Here is a 22,055-nt window from a genome sequence, read left to right as displayed (position 1 = left end):
GAAATCTTAAAATGTCTTTCTTAGCATTTGGCAATGTCAAAATATACCTCCATGTGTACCTGTAACGCTAAAGCAGCACATTTTTTTGGAAGTCGAAAAGCTTCTTTAATTGGGTTTGGCTTGGGGTGTAAATAAGCGTTAACTTTAAAAAAAAGTTTTGATGTGTAAAAATCCCTTCCTGTGCAACCACTGAAAATATAGAGGCGATAAGGACACTTTCACATCCATTTTTACACACATAACTGTTTTTCCAGCTATTGTTAGCTGCATGGCAATGCTTGAAGAGATGACGAAAGATCTAGCTAAGACAGAAGTGAGAAGAGTTATTTAGGAAAGTTAAACGAATTATGGCTTGTAGGAGAATGCCCTAAGGACCATAAGACCAAGAAAATAAATGTAACACATAATAGGGAAAAATTAATTGACCCGCTTATTATTCATCTAGAGAAAGCGGACTGTTAAGGATCATGCTGAAAGCTGTGGCGGTGGATTTAGAGTTTAGGAGACATAAAAAAAAAGTGCCAAAAAACGACAGGTGCCCTGTCTGCCCTTTTTAGAGTGTATTGATGTCCATGAACTGTAAATGGCTGCATTGAACACCCATCTAGGTTTGACTATTCAGTCACATCTGCTAAATTATAAATCAGGCCCTGTGCCTTGCTGAGAGAACACCATCAACGTTTTTTCATATATGGTGCTTTTTACATTGTTGAAATAATATGGCATGGACTTTGTCTCCTTTTAAGCAATTTCTTCAACTAATATTAAAAATCAATGAAAAGGAGAATAATTGTATTGTTATTTATATAGTATAAGTCTGGCTTTGGTATGACTTGCAGTATATGGATTGTGCTGCAAAGAACTGAAAATTATGCTGACTGTGATCTCAGTTTGGCTGGTTGGTGTGCCTTGTGTGTGGCATGATATATTGTTGGTACTGCATGTGTGATTGGTGTATGAGTATATTGTGTACAACTTGAGCAGTTGCTAGTTACGAAGATATTAACTAGGAGCTACGTAAGCACACAGTGTTGGATTGGAACAGGCATAGTGCAGAGGGTTGGATGTGCTGTGCTTATAGGATGCTGGTTTGAGTGATTTCTTTGCTATTCGTGATCATATGAAATGCAGCTTCTAAGGCAGAAAAGGTTGTTGAGCTTTAGGCAAGTGCAAACTCTAATGGATAGGCATATGTTGGCTCACACTGCAGATCATGCATGTGTGATTTTTATTTAATTTATTTAAGATTTGTGGGTAGTGCGAAGAAGACCTGGGGTGTCAGAGTCAATTACATGAGGATAGTTACAACATCAGGAAGTCAGAGGACGAGAGATTTACAAACAAACAAAATCGATCAGTGGGAGAGATGGGGAAGTGGGGAAGTAGAGAGGAGGACAGCAGCTAGCTATATGTGCATTCTAAACTTCAGTCCTTGGTCATATATACACATTTTAAATGCACAAATGTCCTGTAAATATATTTGCAAAAGAACGATTTTCAATTGATTTTTTCATAGTTCTGATGTTATAGAAAAGGCGTATACTACATTCTGGGTGCCCACCCTGAGAAAGATTGTTTCAGTGTACTCGCTTTTTCATGGTTTGAGTTTCCAGACAGAATGACTGTAAATAAAAATGAATGTTGTCCTCTTGAGATCCACTGTTTCTGGCTGAGGTAATTGGTTTGGTTCCTATGAAGTGCTTTGTGGGTGATGAAGGGCAATTTGAAGATGCCCGTAGCATCAATGGGGAGCCAGTTGAGAGAGAGAAGAATGGAAGAGCTGTGGTTGGGTCTTCTCAACCCTTTGGCTAATCTGTTGGCAGAATTGAGGGAAGCAAGGGGTGGGTTTGGATGATTCCTGCTTGAGTTGCCATAGACCAGCTTCAGAAGGACAACTCCCTGGATGACTAATTTTAAGTTGTGGGTCGTGATAAAATTCTTGATCCCCCTGAGTTGAAAACAGGCTTCCTTGGCCAAGTTATTTGTCATGAACCCCACTGTCACAAACCCCCTTGAGCCCTCTGTGCTGTGGGGTTCGCACACCGGGTTCATGTAATCCTTCTCTTGTTGCACCTGTTTATCTCATACAATTCATGGCCACCCTCGCAGAGCTCTTGAACCACTGAACCTCCTGAATTGTTGCAAGGTTGTTCTTTCTTGCCCCTGCAGATGAACCACATGTTTCATGTGCAATTAGCTGTATCCACACTGACCTGTTCACTTTTACCATAATGCTCTTGGGTTCCATTAATCATTGTTAATTGTTTCCATCTGCCATTTGCACCTGCCAACTGCAATGGGTTAAATCTGTTGTGTGTAGTACATGCTCTCCCCCAGGTACTAAGGAAACTTCCCTCTTCCACGTGAGATATGTGCCTTTCTGGAACAGTCTCTACGTCCAGCATAATTACCCCATCTGAACCCGAATCAGGGCTTTGCCTTGGTCCAGTCCTGCACACACATCTTCCCTGAACTCACCTCCTGAGTCGCCCAGGTCTTCCAGCGCTCTAGTCTTCCAAAACTTCTTGCTCGTCCTGTGATCCTGACTCCTGCAACACTTCCTGTTTCTTCATCCACGGCTATGATTCCACCTCCTCCTGGGCTTCTTGCACCACAGCCTTTTGTCATTGGTAAAGAACTAAGACAAGCCTAAGTACTTGGTCCTCAGGTTAGTGCACACTAATCCATAGTTTCTTGAAAGTGTGAATGTATTCTTGGATATCAAACATTGTATGAGTCCCTCAGACCCAAATCTCCGGAGTCTTTTCTTGGGAGTGCTCTGAACTTTATTATGCCTGAACTGAAGGTTTTTTGTACAGTATTCCTTGATGAGTTTTATCGACTGTTGGAGAAGGTTTTAGCTCACAAACTTGCATTCCAGTTTTGATTTGAACATTGAATGTTATGACTTTCTTGGGAATGCCATTCACTCTGGTTAGCTGATGTAGGGGCGGGGGCGACTCCTGAATGTAAGGGTCCTGTTCTATGCCCCGCACACTTTGGCGAGTTGAGGAATCCTACCAGTACGTCCCCCAGTGGAACAGTGAATTCTGTTCATGTCACAGTATCCACTGCAGTCCCTGTTCCTCTGCCGGAAAGGTTCTTTGGGGATAGTTATAAATATGATGAATTCCTGGAGTCCACGTCAGTTACAATTTCTTGTAAAACCCGGAGAATTTCCTTCCGACACAGCTAAGATAGCTGTTATCATATCCTATCTTGGAGGCACAGTGGCTAATTGGGCTATCTTGTTAATTGAAAATAATGACCCAGTCCTACATGATTCTGGGAGATTTAAAGAGACAATGAGGCATCTCTTTGTTAAGCACACCTTTGTTCAGGCTAGTGATAATGAGTTATTAAACTTATGTCACTGTAATAAGGATCTTCTGACTTATAGTATGACTTTTTGTAGACTGGTCACAGAAGCTCAGTGGTCAGAAGAGAACCTCTTTCTATTATAGAGGACTTAGACATGGCTTGAAAGATTATTTAGCACACATTGTGGATCTCCCATCGGATTGATTTAATTGTCCGGTTAGACCACAGGTTAATTAATCGCAAGAAAGAACATCCTTGAGGGGGATCTAAACTATTAGTAATATATCCAGAGCGTAGAGAGATTGAGCCAAAAAATCAGGGTAATACAGAACCTAAGCAGATAGGGCGCTTACGTGGTCCTCTGATTGCTGAAGAAAAAATGTGAAGAAAAATGTTTAATCTACATTTAATCTACATTTGTATTGTGGTAAGGCACAACACTTTGCTCATGAGTGTACTGTTAAATCTAAAGGAATTCAAAAGAATGTTGATGTATGATTTGATACAGGAAAACTAAAGAGCCCGGCTGACACAGGGATTAACCAGTTGGGTGAGGTCCTATCTCGGAGCCCCCAATATTTGGCAAACACTTCACATAAGGTTCCACAACACTTTACTGTAGTAGCCGCTCTAGTACTTTAACCCCAACAGTGGAGGGTATTACCTATACTCTTAGATTCTGGGGCTACAGGAAACTTTTTAGACCTTGTTTGGCTAGTTCCTTACACATACCACGTATTAAGAAACGCAAACTTGGACCGGTTAGAGCTGTGGAAGGCTCAGAGCTCTCTTCCGGGATGATCACATATAAAACTCTTCTATAAGTGTAGTATGTGAGAATGGGCAAACAGAGACCTTCACCTTTGAACGCATTGATACACCTACCTTTAGGGCTATATTAGGGGGTCCTTCTTTTCAGCTTCACAATCCCCTCATTGATTGGGCCCTTCGCCTTGTCACCCTCGATTCCCACTATTGTCAAACCCTTTGTTATAAAGAGCCACAGGAAGTTTTATCTTCCTTGACATGTGCACTACTAAAACAAGAGCATATGAATCCGCTTCCTATAAAATATTAGAATTTTCAAGATGTTTTTGACAAACGAAAGGCCACACAATTATCTCCCAATAGGGAATGTGATTGTGCATTGATTTAATTATGTGCACAGTGCTTCCTTTTAGTTGTGTCTACGCTCTCTCTGAACCGGTGACAAAACATCTAAAGGAATACCTAGATGAGCTGTTAGCCCTGGGATTCATCTGTCATTCCACCTCCCTTGCATCTTTGTCACTTTTTTCGTACCAAAGAGAATGACTATAGGACTTTAAATAAGGTTACTGTTAAGAACTGATATCCGTAGCCTATGATTCCAGTCTTGCTCAATCAGGTTTGGAAGATCACTGTGTACACTAAGTTCTCTGTGTGGCACATACCATCTTATTTGTGTAAAAGAAAGCAATGAGTGGAAAACAGCCTTCTGAAACAAATTTGGGTTATTTGAGTATACAGTTATGCCATTTGGGTTATGTAACTTACAAACAGTACTTTATAAACAAGGTTTTGCAATTCTACTGGACGTTTGCGTGGTAGTAAACATTAATGACATCCTCCTTTATTCACAAAACATGACAGAACAGATTGGACATGTAAGGAAGGTCCTGCAATGACTTCGAGAATATGCACTGGAAATGTATGCTCCATATGCAGTCTGTTGAATTCCTGGGATAGTTTTTATCTCCGAAAGGCATTACTATGGATCACAAAAAGGTTCAGGTGATGTTGGACTGGCCAGCACCCACCACAGTCAGAGGTACTGAGTATCATGAGTTTTTCAAACCTCTATAGACTATTTATTACCCATTTTTCTGACATTTTAAGCCAAATTACGAGACTGTTAAGAATAAAGGTGCATTTATTCTGGGGCCCAAAAGGCTAATGACACATTCAATTTACTTAAGGAAAAATTTACCACAGCCCTGGTAGTCAAACAACCAGACCCCACTTTGCCGTACTTTGTAGAGGCAGGCAGCTCTTTGGTAGCCGTAGGGGGTATTCTGTTGGAATGTAACGGCACATCAGGGCACATCTACCAAGTTGCATTATTTTCCAAACAGTTGCTACCAGCTGAAAAGAACTATACAGAGGCCGAGCAATAATTATTGGCAATTAAATTGCGTTTCCAAGAATGAGTTGTGAACTTTGGTGGCTTAATTGGAGTAGTGTAGGTTTCTGAGATCCCCAACCCAGTCTTTTATGTTGACTACGTGGAGAGCCTCTACTGTTGTGTAATGAGCAGTAGATAACAAGATTGTCAGAAAGATCTACAGAGAGTATGAAATCAGTCTTCACTGATTACTTTTTGGTGATCTGGAGGTTAACGCTAGCATTTTTCAGGTGTGTCAAAGTTTAACAAAACTGGAAGAGGTAAGGGTTCTCACTTGATGAGGAAACAAGCGATATGTCTGTCTTGCTTTAGTTGCCCCAGTGGAGGTTGAAGCCTCATAGGTAATTATTGTTCTCAGTTTTGATCTCATTTTTGTTAAACAGTTCAAAAAGCTGTTTGGAGAATTATCTGTTGTTTCCAGGTGGCTGGTAGGTAGAGTGAATTTTAATTGCGTCTTCTCACATTTTCCTGTTTCAAACAAGATGTATTCAAATTATGTAAATTGTTTATTGTTGATGATTCTGAGGCTGAGAGAGTCTTTGTGGATTGCAGCTATTCCCCCCTCGACTTCGGTGGCTTAACTTCTGGTTAATCTGTGGATCAGGGATGGTCTGATATGTTTCATTGAGCACATTTCCTTTTGGAGGGACAGGTCAGGGTCATGTGGTATTTGTGATGTCTGTTATCTTAATTCTGTGTTTAACAGCGGATCTGCACTTATGAAGAATGCATTTATGTTCCGTCAACAGTCAGTTTAATTGGGAATCTGGGATACTTAGGATATTAATTAAATTGTTTGTTAGCTCCTTTGCCATGAGAGTGAAAATTAGGCTTTTGCATGTCTTCACTGATAGATATTGAAGAGACTATCAGGGCAACTGAGTCGAGTGACTTTGAAATGAAGAGTATAAGCAGGTCTTCAATGTCCATTTTGCAGATAATCAAAGTGTTTCTGTTGTAATGATGCTGTTTAGGGTTTTCAGGTATTGTCTATCGAAGGAGTGTTGGAAAGGTAGTATAGGACATTGTTAGGAGATTGATTTTTGATCCCAAAGCTCTTGTTGTGCGGAAGGGGTTGGGACCTTGGGTTGGATGACAGGTAGTGTTTGTTGTTAGAACGTATACATAACAGTTGGGGTTGTGTTTGGGAGGGGCGGTATATACATTAAGTTTTGAAGAGCTGGTTTTGCAGAAATGGGGGACCTGGGTGGGCTTAAAGTGGTGCCCTTGTCTTCAGTGGCTAGTATGTTGTGAATGAGTGAGGAGCATTTAGTTCAGATAGGGCAATATACTCACAGTTCTCTGAATTTAGAATTCTTGTTGAGGAGCTTCTTGAACTGTAAGTTGCGGAGTTTAAGGTTGGCTTCTGAGACTAGAATCATAATTTTCCCTTTGTCAAAGATAGATATGGATGTCTTAGCCTTCAGGGATACTGATGCAGCTATAGTGAGTTTCCTTCCACAAGGGAGTTTTGAGTTCTTTAATACCTGGAAGATTTAAAGGAAAACTTTGTACCAAATAGGAGTATCTAGAGTGGAGAAAATGATGCCAGTCTTTAATCTGCCTTTATTGGTGTAGTGAAAGTAGTCTGCAATAGTATCTCAGGATTTTCGTGTAGGGCTTAGCCTTCAATGCATCTCATGCCAGTTTTCATGATGTTTGCGGGGTGCAGTGGTTTGTAGGAATAAGGGCCTTTTTTGTTGAGGTAGGGACACATGGTTGCTGGAGAGAGAGATGGTGCCTAGTGTGAGAGTGTGAATTCTGTTGCCCTCAAGTAGATGGATTATCGAAACACGAGGATAACTAAACCCTCTGGGGTAAGAATGAATTTGTAATCCTGATATGGGGATCAGGGTTGCATCTCATCTCTGGTATGGGTTAATCTCGCAGGTGCACACTGAAGAATGGTTGCTTTGAATGGTCAGAGCCCACTGTGAAAAGCCTTTCAGGTGCTGAGTGTGTCTTCGGAACCCATGGAATCTTCCAAGCCTTTGGATCCAATGGTGTTTTTGGCACAGGATCCAGCTTCGAGGTTAGATTTGGCGGTGGCATCAAAGCGGCTCTTTGCCTTGAGGGGACTCAAGGCTGATAGAGTATCTTTGGCTTGGCGCCCCCGAGTGGAAGCGTTGGAGGCTCTGAAGTTTTAGGCTGGTGCCGAGCAGAGACCAAAGGCAGTAGAGGCGGGGAAGGCTGAGGTTTAGCAGAATGGCTTTGGGGCAGTGCTGTGCTTTGTCTCAAGGCCATTTGGGAGGCCTGGTGAGTATTTCTGTGTTGACCATACTCATGGTTCTGGTCAGTGTCTTCGTCCAAGGTCTGGGGCGTGGAGGCAATTGGAGGCTCTTGTTCCTCCTCCTTAGAGTCAGGTTAGAAAGCAGCCTCTGAGATGTATGACTGTTGGTGGGGGGGAAGTGTCCGCTGGGCTAGCTTCTTCACCTTCTTGACGTCAGGTACGGGATGGCCCGTAAAGATATTGTGTGTTGTCAGATGCCTGCTGCTGCATCCACTGATGTACCCACCTTCTCTCCGGTCAGTACCGAAGGATCTTCTTCGAGCAGGCCTCGCACACTGTGTCGTCAAAGGAGAAGCAGAGATTACACACCTTGTGGTGGTCGGTCCATGGGAACATTGCTTGCCACTGAGGACAGTAGTGGAAAGGCATACTTTTCATAACTTTGCATACATTCCTGTGGAAATGTCTTCAAGGAGAGTGGCCTTGGGCTTGAGAAAGGCCCAAGGCCCTGATGGTTAGGCATCGATAATAGGTAGGTGTCCAAAAAGTGATGTCCAGAAACATAGGCAAGTAGTTTCTTCTGTAGATATCGAAGTCAAAACAACCGGATGGAAAGTGAGATAACTTGCCGAACTCAGAGCCCCACTGATACCATTCAAAACTGATGATGGAAAACAAAAGCAATCTAACATGGAGTCGGTGCCCATGCACATTGCCAACTAAGGGAGGCAGTGTGACTCATATTGTGACTCAAAAGACTTCTTCGAATAAAAAAAACTTGCAGACTTCCGAGCCTAACACTAGATGGCAAAAGTATGCAGAGCATCTGAGATTTACAGCACTACACACTACAAACAGATACTTACAGGGAAAGTAACATTTTCCTTATCCTTTAGCACCTAATTTACTGATTACATTTTTATGTATTCTTCCCCTTGAGGTAGAATACCATTTCTAGATTGGCTCTTTCTTACCTATGTATAAATGTGTAGATAGTTCTAACTTAAGAGATCCCACATGCCCTGATAAAAGTCCTTGACCCTTTTGGGCAGCCAGTGGCCTGAAACATCTTGCCACTAAGCGGGATGATTGATTCAGATTATTCATTACACTTCCGCCTTACCTATTTTTAATCTAATCCTGGGTATCCACCAATAAAGGAATAACCTTTGAGGTTACATTGAGCTAATTTTATTTAATATCTGGATCTCTGGTATGTCCAGTAATTCTCATTAAGGACTCCCTCACTCAGAGATGGAATCCACCCTAATGGGCAACTTCTGTAATAAAGCATGCCACAATACTATGGGCAAGCCTCCTCATCCAATATATATTTTATTCAAGTAACTTAATTGTTGGATACAATACTCGTGTAGTTTGTAGTTTAGTATTATATAAGGAGGATAACCAATATTTTCTATCCTATAACTCTCCATGTGTGGTACATTAGGGAACTTAATTCCACCTGTCTTCTGACTCCTCAAAATATAGGTGGTACGTAGTAGTTCCTTGTGGGACAAATATGATACATCTTTGCACTTAATTTTGTTGGAGCTGAAGGCCATCTTGGCAATAAAGGCTTTCTTGTCTGTAATGCGATACAAAGTAAGGGCAGTCAACATGGATAACAACTCAGCCCTGTCCTAAATGAGGAGAATCAAGGACACTCCTGCTTTCCCCAGTTCTGCCATTTGCCGCCAGCTCTGATGTCCTCAACCACATCATTTGGACTTCTCGTAGACTCATTTACGACTTTTCTCAACATCAGATTTGATCAGTTTGCTTCTTGAATGAACAGTTTCCTTCAACAGCTCAGATCATTTAGTGATCTGACTGGCTTTGTTCTGTCTCACAAGGTTTGGTACTTGGAAATACTCCATCTTCTGCAGCTAGGCCACACCTATCTCACCAGAGGCCACTTGTCTATTGGTGGTGAAGTGTTCTGCACCCCTCCATTCCCTCACTTATCTTGAGCACAGACTTACTGAGGATATGAACGTTTAATGTCTCGATCTATGCTTGGAGAACCTAGAATACCTAGCGTCTGCCTTACAATCCTCCACTGGAGCACAGTACAAGAGCAAATGGCCTTTGTTCTGTTGCTGGGCTTTAACAAAGAAGATCACTCCACTCTCATTACTACTGCATGCCACCTGGCTGAAGCAACGCCTGCCTTGCAGTGGTAGTGGAAATGGAACAACTTAGGGGAGTCCTCCATGGATACCAAAGCTGTCAGGAGGCATTTGATGGACTCAGTGCATTTTTCCTACATTATGATGTCACACCACCTCCAGAGATTTTGCATTAGGTTTTGCCCCGCTGATACATAAGCCTTTCAAACCTATACCATCCGGTGACTTGGAACTTCTTTTGTGGAAGACTGTCTTCGTGGTAGCCAGAACCATGGCCAGGTATATAAGCAAGCCTCAGACCCTATGCACATCACAACCCTTCATGATGTTTCACATGCACTCACCCACATTTCATTGTGAAAATGGTCTCAGACTTCCACCTGAATGTTTATACCTTGTACTTTTATCTGGACGGAACCAGGGACTTGCATCAGTCTGAACCAGGGACTTGCAATAGGCTTGGGGGTAGGGGGGTCATTAATGTTACCAGCTGAGATGTAGCTAAGGCCACTGTTGTGTCACCTATTGTTTCACTGTGGATGGGGCCAACCTGAAATTGTCAGGGTACGTTCCTCCAAGGTGCCATTGATAGCTTTCTGTAGCCATGTACCTGCTGGCTATGTGTGCATGGTAATTACATGAGCTACCCCATACTTACTCTTCTTACGTTTCCCTCTAAAGCCTTCCTCCCTGAGTGTTGCTTAATTTTGCCTGGAAATTCTTGTAAACTTCTTTGTATAGGCCTACGCTGTGGGATGCTGCTTTTATTCTCTTCCCTTTGTTACCGTCAGTTGCTGTGGAAAGTACCCAGAGTTTGAGAGTGGTAAAAAGGAAAGACTTTAGAGTAAGACTAAGGGCCTGATTTATAACTCAGCTGACATTATTCTGTCACAATGGTGACGAATATCCTGTCCACCGAAACCTCAATCCTATTCTATCCTATGGGATTTTGATTTTGGCAAACAGGATATCAGTCATCGTTGTGACGGCATAACCCGTTCGTTGAGTTATAAATCAGGCCCAAAGTCATATTTTTGGTGACTTTGTTGCTCTTGGTCCATAGGACCTTTCCTAATATCAACACCGTTGTGCTGACTATTTTACTACCTGTCAGACATCAAAAACCGGTTGTATGATGGAACCACCCATGCGGCAACCACGCATGCCTGAACAATGAAGTCGAACAACGACCGCTTTGTTTCCACACATGCCTTTACCACGCATACCTTTACAAAGATTTTTCGTTGTAAATGCATGCCTAGTAAAGGCCTGTGTGGAAACGGCATGCGTGGTTGTCGCATGCCACCCCCCCACCCTAACAACAGAGGTACCCCGACCCCCCACCCTTAAAAACTACTGCAATACCCCCCACCCACCCTAAGCCCTAAAACCGACCCCCACCCCCAAAAATAAAACAACCCAACCCCTCCCGCCCCTGCCCCGAAAAACCTGACCCGCCCACGTGCCCTGAATACACAATTACCCCAACCAGTCCCCCACCCCTAAAAACCCAACCCCCCACCCGCCTAAATACATTACCCCGACTCCGCACCCCTAAAAACCCGCCCCTGCCCTAAATACAAAATGACCCCAGCCCCCCACCCCTAATAACCCACCCCCATCCGCCCTAAATACAAAATTACCCCAGCCACCCACACGCCCCTAAAAACCCGACCACCCCACCTGTCCTGAATACAAAAGTACCCCAACACCCACACCCCGCCCCTAAAAACCTGACCCCCCCACTCGCCCTAAATACAAAATTACTCTGACCTCCCACCCCTAAAAACCCGCCCCAGCCCTAAATACAAAATTACCCCAACCCCCCACCCCTAATAGCCATCCCCCACCCACTCTAAATACAAAATTACCCCAACCCCCGCCTCTAAAAACCTGACCCCCCACCAGGCCTAAATACAAAATTACCCCGACTTCCACCACTAAAAATCCGCCCCCCCACCTGCCCGAAAAACATAATTACCCTAACCCCCAAATACAAGATTACCCTGCCCCTAAAAACCCGACCCTCCCCACCCGCCCTTAATACAAAATTACTCCAAACCCCCATACCCTCCCTAAAAACAAAATACCCCACCCCCCACAGCCCGTGCTAAAAATCAAAGTACCGACCCACCCACCCCACCCCTTAAAAAAAAACAAAAAAAACTAACCACCCCAACTCCTTCACCCCCCCTGCCCCCACCCCTAAAAACTACCTCCAACCCTGCCCCAGCCCCACCTACCTGAACGCATCCTCTCCCAATGGATCTTCCTTTTTCTCTGCCTTAACCACGATTGTGCGTTGTTCAGCACATGCGTGGTTAAGGCAGAGAAAAAGGCCTGCATTATTCAGGCAAGCGTCGTTCCGCTTGTGTGAACAACGCAAGTGTGGTTCCAGATGCGTTGTTCTGGATCTTTCCCTCAAAAACCTATTGACAGTGGGCTGGTTGTGTATGACGTGCACATTTATAAATCTATAATTAAACAACTATAAAAGTCCCTATCGATGCCCCCCACTGCCAGATAGCAGCAATATACACAAGTTGATGATAGCGCAAGAACCTGGAGTCACTACTGAAATCAGTTTCTCCATCCCGTACCAGCCATCAGGCCTTACAGATCAATGCTTCTCCAGAACACTTTAGTAACACAGCTGGGTAGAGCCAGCACAGCCTTTTCTCACCATCAAGACATATCCTAGGGGGCTTATATCAGGACACATCTTCATGTCTGCGCAGCTTTATATATAACTTTGGTTACTCTATATATATTCACTTTGAGACCAGTTGCCTGATGTGGCATGCCATATGCTGTATTGCTGTCATGTACTTCTTAGTTATCTGCCTTCAGCCTACAAGCCATAAGTCCCATGTCCTGCAAGTCTGTTCTCTTGCTGTTTCCTCAGAAAATCTCGATTAAAAGGGTCAGGTTTGTACGATCTAACTCCTCCATGCTCTCCCTTACTCTACATTCTTCTGGTGGCGTTAGTCTCTTCCTCATTCACGTTTTCACCTGATCCTATTATGTTCCGATTCACTAGCTATTAAATACTTTTGTCTAACTTGTAATTTATTATGACTCATCCACGTTTTGTGTCACCCTCTCCCCCTCCTCCCGTGATAGATATCAGTTTGATTTTTTATTAAGCAATCAGCTGCTCTAGCCCTTGTATGCAAAAATATAGCACAAAATTCAGAAATCTTAAGATGGCTTAAAAGCTGTTTACATAATGAATAATAATGTGCAAAGCGAAAGGTTATGGCGTGAGTGGTTAAGAAAGCTGTGAGGTGAGGAATGAAATGTGTAAAAGAGATAAAAGATTAAAAAGCAAACTAACAAAACAAAGAAAAATGGGTTCAAGAGCCAGTCTGTAGATAGCCATTTGGACCCATCTAATCATTTTCTTGCGTTCCAAAAATTGTGAGCTGAACTGAACTGATACAAAACTTGTATGAGCGTTATTGGTGGGGTCTTCGCATTGTCCAGCTCTAAAGATTCCCTAGTAAAGCTTACACTCAATTTCCTTGAAATCCTTTTTAGAGAAAAAATGCTGTCCTCTCCAGATGTGTTAGCTGATTGGGAAATTTAGTGTGGAATGTCTGGTTCCTTTGCTATTCTGAATAGCATCATCTTTGTTATGCCTCAGTACAAAGAGCTCATGGTGCAAGTTTCCATTTAGTCTGCCATTCTCCTTTTGGCTTGATCCAGAGTTTTCATGATGTTAGGTGTTGTCTTGATGAACAGCTCTATTTTGTCTGCAGGTTCTAGATGAACGATATAGGAAAGCATGAAACTCATCCCCAAGCATCTTTTTCCATGGAGGATGTTTGAGTTTTCATAGATTTTCTTCTCAGGTGTTCTCTTAAAGTCTCGGATTGGTTTCATCTGTCGTATTGGCTGGATGGGATGAGGCACACAACAGAAAAATATTAATCACAAGATATAGATGTGCTGATTTTTCTTAGTCGTTTATATTCAAGGATTCTTTTATTGCTGTGCTTATAAATTTTGATCACCAGTCTTTAATCAAGTTTTTTTCTCTTGGAGATGCACATCTTTGTTGTGTGCGGCACAAAGGCACTACAGGCTCGGTCAGGAAGCAACACATCTGCAGACAGTGTTCTGGGTTCTTTTTGAGTGACCTATGTATGTACCTTCTGACAAAGATTGATTTCCGGTACCACATATATAAAAGAAGCCTAAGTGAAAATTTGGTCCATTGTAATTGGGAACACAATACACTGACAATTACTAGCGGCATCACAGAATTGTTGTGCATTCTAAAAATTAAACCTGGAACAGAAAACAACTTCACTAGTCTGGGATGTATTGAATTCGAGGTATTTTTAAGATTGCATCTAGTTATAGGGGGTTATTACAACTTTGGAGGAGGTGTTAATCCGTCCCAAAAGTGACGGTAAAGTGACGGATATACCACCAGCCGTATTACGAGTTCCATAGGATATAATAGACTTGTAATACGGCTGGTGGTATATCCGTCACTTTACCGTCACTTTTGGGACGGATAACACCTCCTCCAAAGTTGTAATAACCCCCATAGTCTCCACAGTTATGGAAAGAGGTTAATGGTTTTAAGTCCCTCGATCGGAGCCGTGCCTGTGACATAATTTTACAAAGAACACAGAAGCCTGAGCTAAGTGCTTCGGTTTGACTAAAACTGTCGATTTGTGAAGAGTTTAATTGAGACCACCATGCGTCAAGTTAATTATTTTTTCTCTCCAGTACAAAGAAACCTTTATGGAGGGGAGTGCGGTCTGTTAAGTGACTTTGGTTTGCAACCTTTTTAAGTGTCACGTTGTTTTTCTGTGTTACTAAATAAAAATCAAGTCTTCGTTTCACTGGTTAATCTAGCCTTACTATGTTTGTTAAAAAGAGTAGGTAGACAATAGCATTTTTAACTTGGAGGAGATGTGGCCTGGTAGCTAAAGTGCTGTTTTTAGAACACAGATATGGGTCCGGATCTCGGACTTGACACCAATGCTTTATGCAAATATGGAAAATCATCTCTGCTTAGATTTCAACTCATTCTCACGCCTTAACCAGAATATTCTGCCATCAGTCCATCGTGTTGAGCTATCCCTGTTAATATAACAGTGTTATAACTTCCCTTTACTGCACTATATCAGACATCTAAAATAAATTATAAAAAGTGGAAACTAATTAATGATTGTGCGGGCAGGCTTCCTGCGTCGGTGCAGTTACAATACAATCAGGTTGGATGTAGTTGTAATGAGATTCATTGATGTCGACCCATACGCTGACTTAATGGAGGTGACCAGTGCATCTGTTCGTGAATTTCTTGTTATTCTCGTTTCGTCTTGTAATGGCTGCTGTCCGGTATGTAATTGTACTACAAAACCATGTCTGGAGACAAAGAGGGCTGTATTCATTTGAATTGCGTTTCCTAACTCACTCATAGTTAGGTTTTGTGCTGTAAACTCGCGTTTTCAAAAATACGGTTATACTGGTCAACAAATGGTTAGCTATCCATTTTGTACGACCTTAGCACCAACAAACTATAGATACGGATTTAATGATGTGAAAGATTAGCAATATTTCAGTTTGTTGGATGAACCTTGCTTTCTCCGATCTGTTTTGCAGCAACTTTACCGAAAGAAGCCCGGGTTGGCCATTACTTGTGCGAAGTCAGGACCAAATATGGACAAAAACCGATATAAAGATGTTCTGCCTTGTAAGTATAAAGGTGTTGTCATGTTTGTTATGTTGCAACCCACCAAACAATAAGTGACCTCTGCGGGCAAAGCCATCATGTTCTGACCCATGAATGTTACTTGCCCGCACTCAGGCATATCAGGGGCTTTAGTTCCATATGTTGGAGCATGCATCAATTGATAACCCAAACTATTTTATCACAAAGGAGAATGAGCTAAACCCACAAGAACAATTGTCCTGCCCAAAATAAGTTGCCCCTAAGCTCTGCCTCTATTGGAACAAAACAGCTCTGGGATACAGCTCTAGTTTCAAATAATTTAGTAATGATCAAGTGTAAAAAATCTTGTAAAGGTTTGTTTGAAGGTTTGTGTTATTTAAAAAAACAAACAAAAAACAGGCCACAATTAAGTGTTTCGGTTCTGAGGTTGGATTACCATCTCCAGCATAATTTTAAGCTGTTCAAAAATAATTTCCTTTGGCAAATCATTTTGTATGATAGGTATATGGTATTAAACCTGTTTCACTGCCTAAATATCCAAATAATATGTGATCTTAATAGTAAACTCTTCTAGTATATAATTAATTTAATCCATCCTTCACATTCTCTTCTTTCCACAGATGATGCCACCCGGGTAGTTTTACAAGGAAATGAGGAGTATATTAATGCAAACTATGTAAATGTAAGTTAACCTTACGGCTAAACTGTGTTGAGCTGATTCTCACTAGGCAGTTCAACTGTATTCTGTTACATCATGTCACTACTTCCTAACAACATCAGTGCCTTCTAAAGAACTGTGTATGCAAGATAAGGGTGCAAGGTTTGTCTATTTGCATGATTTCTGAATTATCGTGTGCGGGTCCCCACACTTTGAGTATATCCCATCTCTGTGACACTCCTGGGTATAAGGTAACAGAAGATTTCAGAATATCCATCTTCAGAGTATGTCCAGCTGTTTGCTGAATAGTTTTCACTGTAAATAACTGTGCAGTGAGATCTTGAGATGAACTGGCTGTTTGATGAAAAAAGTGGCGTTTGCTGGGAGCACTGCAAAAACAGCTCTAGTATAGGGCACTGACTGGCGAAACAATTTCACCAGCGTCACTCATTTTTTTTTTTTAGCTTTTCAAGACCTTCTTGGCAGTGACAAACTTTCCTGAAAGGTCAAACCTACTGATTCGGCAGCCTCTAAGCTGGTCTGATTGGTCCCCCTTCCTCCATAAGGTTCTGTTTGGGGTAAGAGTCTCCTATTTTTTGCTTCAGTGGGAGTTTAGCACCTCAGAGTGTTGAGTGTGCCAGTCCTTTTTAGCAACTCGTCCAGAACATCCACCATCCCTCAGGAGGTGACCCCCAGCCCACACCTCGATCTTGGAGATGGAAGTCCTGGGTTTGCCACAAAGAGGGGCATAGAAGGGATCCCTGTAGACCAGGTGGGATTGTTATTTTATCTCCTATACTTCCTGGTCCCCAAAAAGGCTGGGGTTCTCATGTTCATTTTGGGCTTGACACTCTTGAACCTCTTTGTCTGTCAGGATTAGTGCAGGATGGTCTCCCAGAGTTAGGGCCGACGGTCCTTGAACATGCAGGACTGGATGGTGTCCCTGGTTCTCCAGCATCAGCGCTTGCTTTAATAATTCCAACTGGTGTGGCAGAGGATTGCCCGGTTATCCTAAACAACAGTTTAAAACTATCATAGGCCTCAACAACAGTGTTTGTTTAGTAGCACACCAACCTCATTTGAAAGAATCCTAACTTCAGCCAATGAGGTGTAAGTGCTAGCACTCGTGTTCCCCCGAGAGGCCATTATAGCTCATATTTTTACTGCAGTTTGAAAGTGAAGGAGCCCCAGAGAACAACTCTGCTTTAACCTTTCAGTAACCATATCTAGATACTTTCTCGTCTACACTGATGCTTAGCCAGCATCATCATCAGATTTAAGCATGCTCTAAGTTTTTTGGGGGTAATTTTCTGGTATTTTTCCTTATATCTGGGCCAGGAAGACCTTTCCTTTTTCACCAGTTGTCATCATGACAGAAAACCACTTTTGTAATCCTGCTGTACCTGTGACCTAAAGAAAATCTACACTAATGACTCCACATGGGCACTGTATTTACTGTCTTTATCCAGCACACAAGGTGGTGACATTTAAAGAATCTTTCCTTCAAAGACTTAAGGATAGAGAGAGGAGGCTGACATTTTACCTACTGGAAAGATAAAAATACCCCATAATTTGGATGCCCCCTCACCTGTGGATGATTTTGTCCAAAGTGCTTCACCAAGCACTTCCACAAAGGTGGCGTGAAACCGGAAACGTGGATTTCCTAGTGCTGGGCTTGTTTCCTAAGGAGTCTGTAGCCACCTCCTCAGAGAAAAAGACTGAGGTTTCTTCAGAAAGTCTCTCTAGAGAGGACGAAAACCAGACTGCGTAAAAATCAGCGCATAAATCTGGCTCTTTACAAGTCCTAACTGAACCCCAGTTTCTGCTGGTGACTTCCATGTCACCATCATCAACATAGAAAAAGCACCATGGTCGATGATGTTCCCATTCTCACCCACGAGACAGGACTCGTCAGCATCTAGGAAGACACCATTATCGACACGTTCCACGACCAGGTCCTCGTTGACACCGTTGACTCGACTACGACCCACAGACTTTCAGAGCTGATTTCACCTGATCATGGCTATGCAGACTGACGTTTTGCAGATGTCTGCTGCTTTTTTGTCAACCTTACAATAGATGATGGACACTTTTCAAATAGTGCTCCAGGAGCATGCCGGACGGCCTATGTCTGGCACTTCTCCTACTCCCAACACCGCTGCCACTACCAGCACGCCACCTCCACTTCCTTTACCTATTTTGGACCAGCCTCTAAGGACAGTCCCATCATTACTGATCCCACCAACTCCTAAAGATATGGGAGATGAGGACTCCTCTGATTCAGTGTATTCTGATGAAGAGAAAGAGAGTGAACTACATAAGGATGGGGTAAGTGAGAAGTTAGATGATTACATCCCACTGAAGCAAGATGATAAATCGCTCATCTAGCCAGATTCACCTCCAGACGACATAGCCCTTTTCATGAGCTTGAGAGAGCAGCTAAAAATTATATCTTTTGATGCCCTATCTGGAGTAACATCACTACCTATATGACTTCAAGCAGCAGCTATTAGGTCCATACCAATACTGGATTTTGTATGGATGAAAATGCCATCCAGTGTCCCAGCAGTGGTTCCCCATTTGAAGAAGTGCAGGTCTCCAGATACAGCCCTAAACTGTCTTTCTTACAGGCTATCACAACCAAGACTCTGCCATCATGTCTGTGGCCTAGCGCAGATCATAAAAACTTAACCATGCCATGCTCTGCTCCCATTCACCTATATTAGAGATAGCAGGCATATCAATAATTTAGGCTACACAGTTCCATGGCAGCAACATCAGTCAAGGCCGCAAATGGCTTGCCAATTGTAGGCCATCTCACCACTTACTGACCTTATACTGGAGGATAAGAGGGACACTGCTATAACTTTCATCAAGAGAGGTTTGCATCAACCTCAGCCGCCATTATTGATGCAGCAGTAGATATTTTCAAAAACAGGCTTTCACCAGGTGGCTGTAGCAGCTGTAGTAAGAAAGCATAGATGTCTTGTCTGTGATCTACAGCTTTCCGTCCAGACGGCCAAGCAAAAATGTTGGACATGCTGTTTGATGGAGACTCTGTTTGAAAAGCATGTTCAGAATACCAAAACAGATATGGCAAAATCTTTGGGTGCTCCGGCACCGTTGTCTAAGTCTAACAACCTTTTGTGGCTCACAAAGATCTTAGACCAACAGAGGAGCAAGAGAGCAAGCTGCACCCATATTATTCTACAAAACCACTGGGTATGACCAGTGTTATAAACAACAATAAAACACACAGATAAGGGCATGGCACATCTTCTGGTCGGAAAAGGGGCACCTGGCAAAGGAAGTCTCAGGACAACCAAAAACAAGCTTGACTTCTCACAGATGCCCACTGCAGCATCCCCACCTCGAATGATAGGGAGATAATTTCCGTTTTCCTCCCACATGGGAGTCCATAACACAAGACTGCTGGGGTACACTCCGAGTATATCTTGGAGTTTTTTTAGAAAGCACTTTTTTGCCCACTCATGAAAGAGCACCACTTTCATTTGGAGAGCTGCAACAGGAAATTCTCCTTCCTAATTGTACAATATTTATGATAATGAAATCCCAGGGGAACCAGGGATTTTATTCTAGATTCTTTCTGATAAGGAAGAAAACAGGGCAATCAAGACCTATCATGGACCTCAGTAAACTGAACATGTTCCTGAAAAAGCAGACCTTTTGTATATTAACACACATAGATGTCCTGATGTCCTCTAGGTGTCCCTGGTTCTAGATTCACATTTCCACAAGCCAAGACACTGGAAGCACTGAAAATACCTGAGTTCTGCAGTGGTGGAACAGCTGTACCAATTTAAGGTGCTTCCATTTGGTCTCAAATCAGTGCCATAGATATTTACAAAGTGCCTAGTGCAGTTTGTTGCCTTCCTCAGGTGGCAGGGTTGTCAAGTTTACTCACACTTTTATAATTGCCTTGAGAAGTTGCACTCTAAGGAAGAAGCAACAGCTTCTGTGGCCTCCTGCATCATTCTATTCCCCAAGTTTAGTCAAACACTGAACACCCAAAAAGTTTTATATGCAACCATAGCAAAGCTTCAGTTCTTGGAGCAAAACTGGATGCGCAATTGGGAATGGCTTTTCGCTCGACAGTCAGACTAATGACTTTTCAGTCCATGCAAATAACTTCTCGGCCAAACATACGGCCCTGGTCAGGCAGCAGAAAGTCTCTGGTGGGCCTGATGTCATCATGCTTAGGTCTTATATGCTTTTACAGGCTCTGGATAAGACCTGTCCAGTAAGAAATGGACAGCTAGTGGAAACAAGCTCTCAGAGCATCGGATGGCAGGGTCTCAAGCAGGCACTAGTATAGTAGCAGTTTCTGACAAACCGTAACACAGGACTTCCTTTGTACCTTTCATCGGACAGATTAGTGTTTACAGCCAGTGCCTCTGTAGAGGGTTGGAGGGGGGCTCACATGAATGAACTATTAACCTAGAGTGTATGGTTAGAAGCAGGAAAGAAGCTCAATATCAACATCCTGCTTCGCTGTACGACTCTGTCTGTAGGCGTTCTTTCCCAGGCTTGCAGGTCATGCGATCTTCAACAGAGCAGACAACTTGACACCGATGTTTTACATCGCCAAGCAGGGAGGAACAAGGTCCCAACCTCTGTCAGAAGAGGCACAGATCCTGTGGGACTGGGCCATTTCCCACCAAGTAGACATCGCCTTAGAGCTCCTCCCTGGATGTGTAAAAGATGAGGAGGATGCATTAATTTGAACAGTGATGGATTGGCACAAGTGGGAGCTTCACAAAGACCAAGTGGATTACATCTTCCAAAATGGGGACCATGCACTGGACTTGTCTGCTATGCAGAATAACGGGAAGTGCCAGTGCTACTCCAGAAGCTTTTGGCAACAAGACTCCAGACCATTGCCTTTTCGATCAAATATTCCAGTGTCCTTTTGACTTTTGCCCTGATCCCTAGGGTCTAATTGCCCCTGCGTGGCCATAGCAATACTGGGTTACCAAGCGTCTGAACCTATCTTTGCATCTATCAATTCCACTAACAATGGATTTGAAGATCCTCTGCAGAAGCATGACAGAGAAATACTACACCACGACGTCCGGTCGTTGAGCCTGATAGCTTGGTACCTGATGACCAATGGTCAAAGTACATAAAAAAAAAAGTATGGGAACTGTGATGCTGCGAGCAGGGTGAGTGAGCTTGGCTAAAAAAACAAAATATTTTGTAACTTTTTTTGCTTTTTCACATTTAGGTAACTCTATATAAAATAATACACAGCTTAAATGAAAAACAATGCTAGCTAATTTAATCAGTGGGAAATGCACTATTGTAGATTATGAAACCTCTATTAGTTAATGCACTGCAGAGATCTGTGTCTGTAACCTGAAAGCCACAGAACTGAACCCTGGCTGATGCAGTGGAGAATAGTGACTTGCGGATGTTTTGTGCTATGAGGTCCCAGTCTGTGATAGAAAGCACTGTGGAAATGTAAGTCATTATTTTAATCTTAAATTACACACATTAGAAGATAGGCTGCTAAAAAAAGTTCAAAATAAAAAGGGCTTCCAAAATATAGATTTTAGTAATACTGTACAAAGTGTATTTTTTTTTAAAGCATGCACTTTACAGCTTAGCTGGTATCTCCCTTTCACTACCACGCAAAAAGAATAAACTTGTGTTATCAGGAAGATTTAACTGATGCCATTAATTACAGCCAGTATTGACTTCCACGCACCCCTTACATTTGCAGATTAACCAGTTACGCACATTTACATTACTTTCAGTTAAGCAGGCATCCTGGCAAGAAGGCTTGTTTAACTGTCTCCCCATCCCTCGGTTTCATAACACAGAAGACTCCTTGCCTT

The 22,055-nt window shown here is 42.6% G+C and overlaps 1 protein-coding gene across 5 annotated transcripts in view; it reads left to right on the top strand.

Annotated features, from left to right (window-relative positions):
* PTPN3 (protein tyrosine phosphatase non-receptor type 3) overlaps positions 1-22,055 on the top strand; it is a 1,694,656-nt gene that overhangs the window by 1,344,173 nt on the left and 328,428 nt on the right. For all 5 annotated transcript variants that reach the window (XM_069219598.1, XM_069219596.1, XM_069219595.1 and 2 more), the window contains 2 exons: positions 15,470-15,560; positions 16,160-16,221. In XM_069219598.1, coding sequence (XP_069075699.1) covers positions 15,470-15,560; positions 16,160-16,221 — 153 coding nt within the window. The remainder of the gene's footprint in view (positions 1-15,469; positions 15,561-16,159; positions 16,222-22,055) is intronic.

This window comes from Pleurodeles waltl, chromosome 2_2, assembly GCF_031143425.1.
Source record: "Pleurodeles waltl isolate 20211129_DDA chromosome 2_2, aPleWal1.hap1.20221129, whole genome shotgun sequence".
Lineage (NCBI taxonomy): Eukaryota > Metazoa > Chordata > Amphibia > Caudata > Salamandridae > Pleurodeles > Pleurodeles waltl.
The sequence above is the reverse complement of the archived record's forward strand: the minus strand, read 5'-3'. Positions and strand labels throughout refer to the sequence as shown.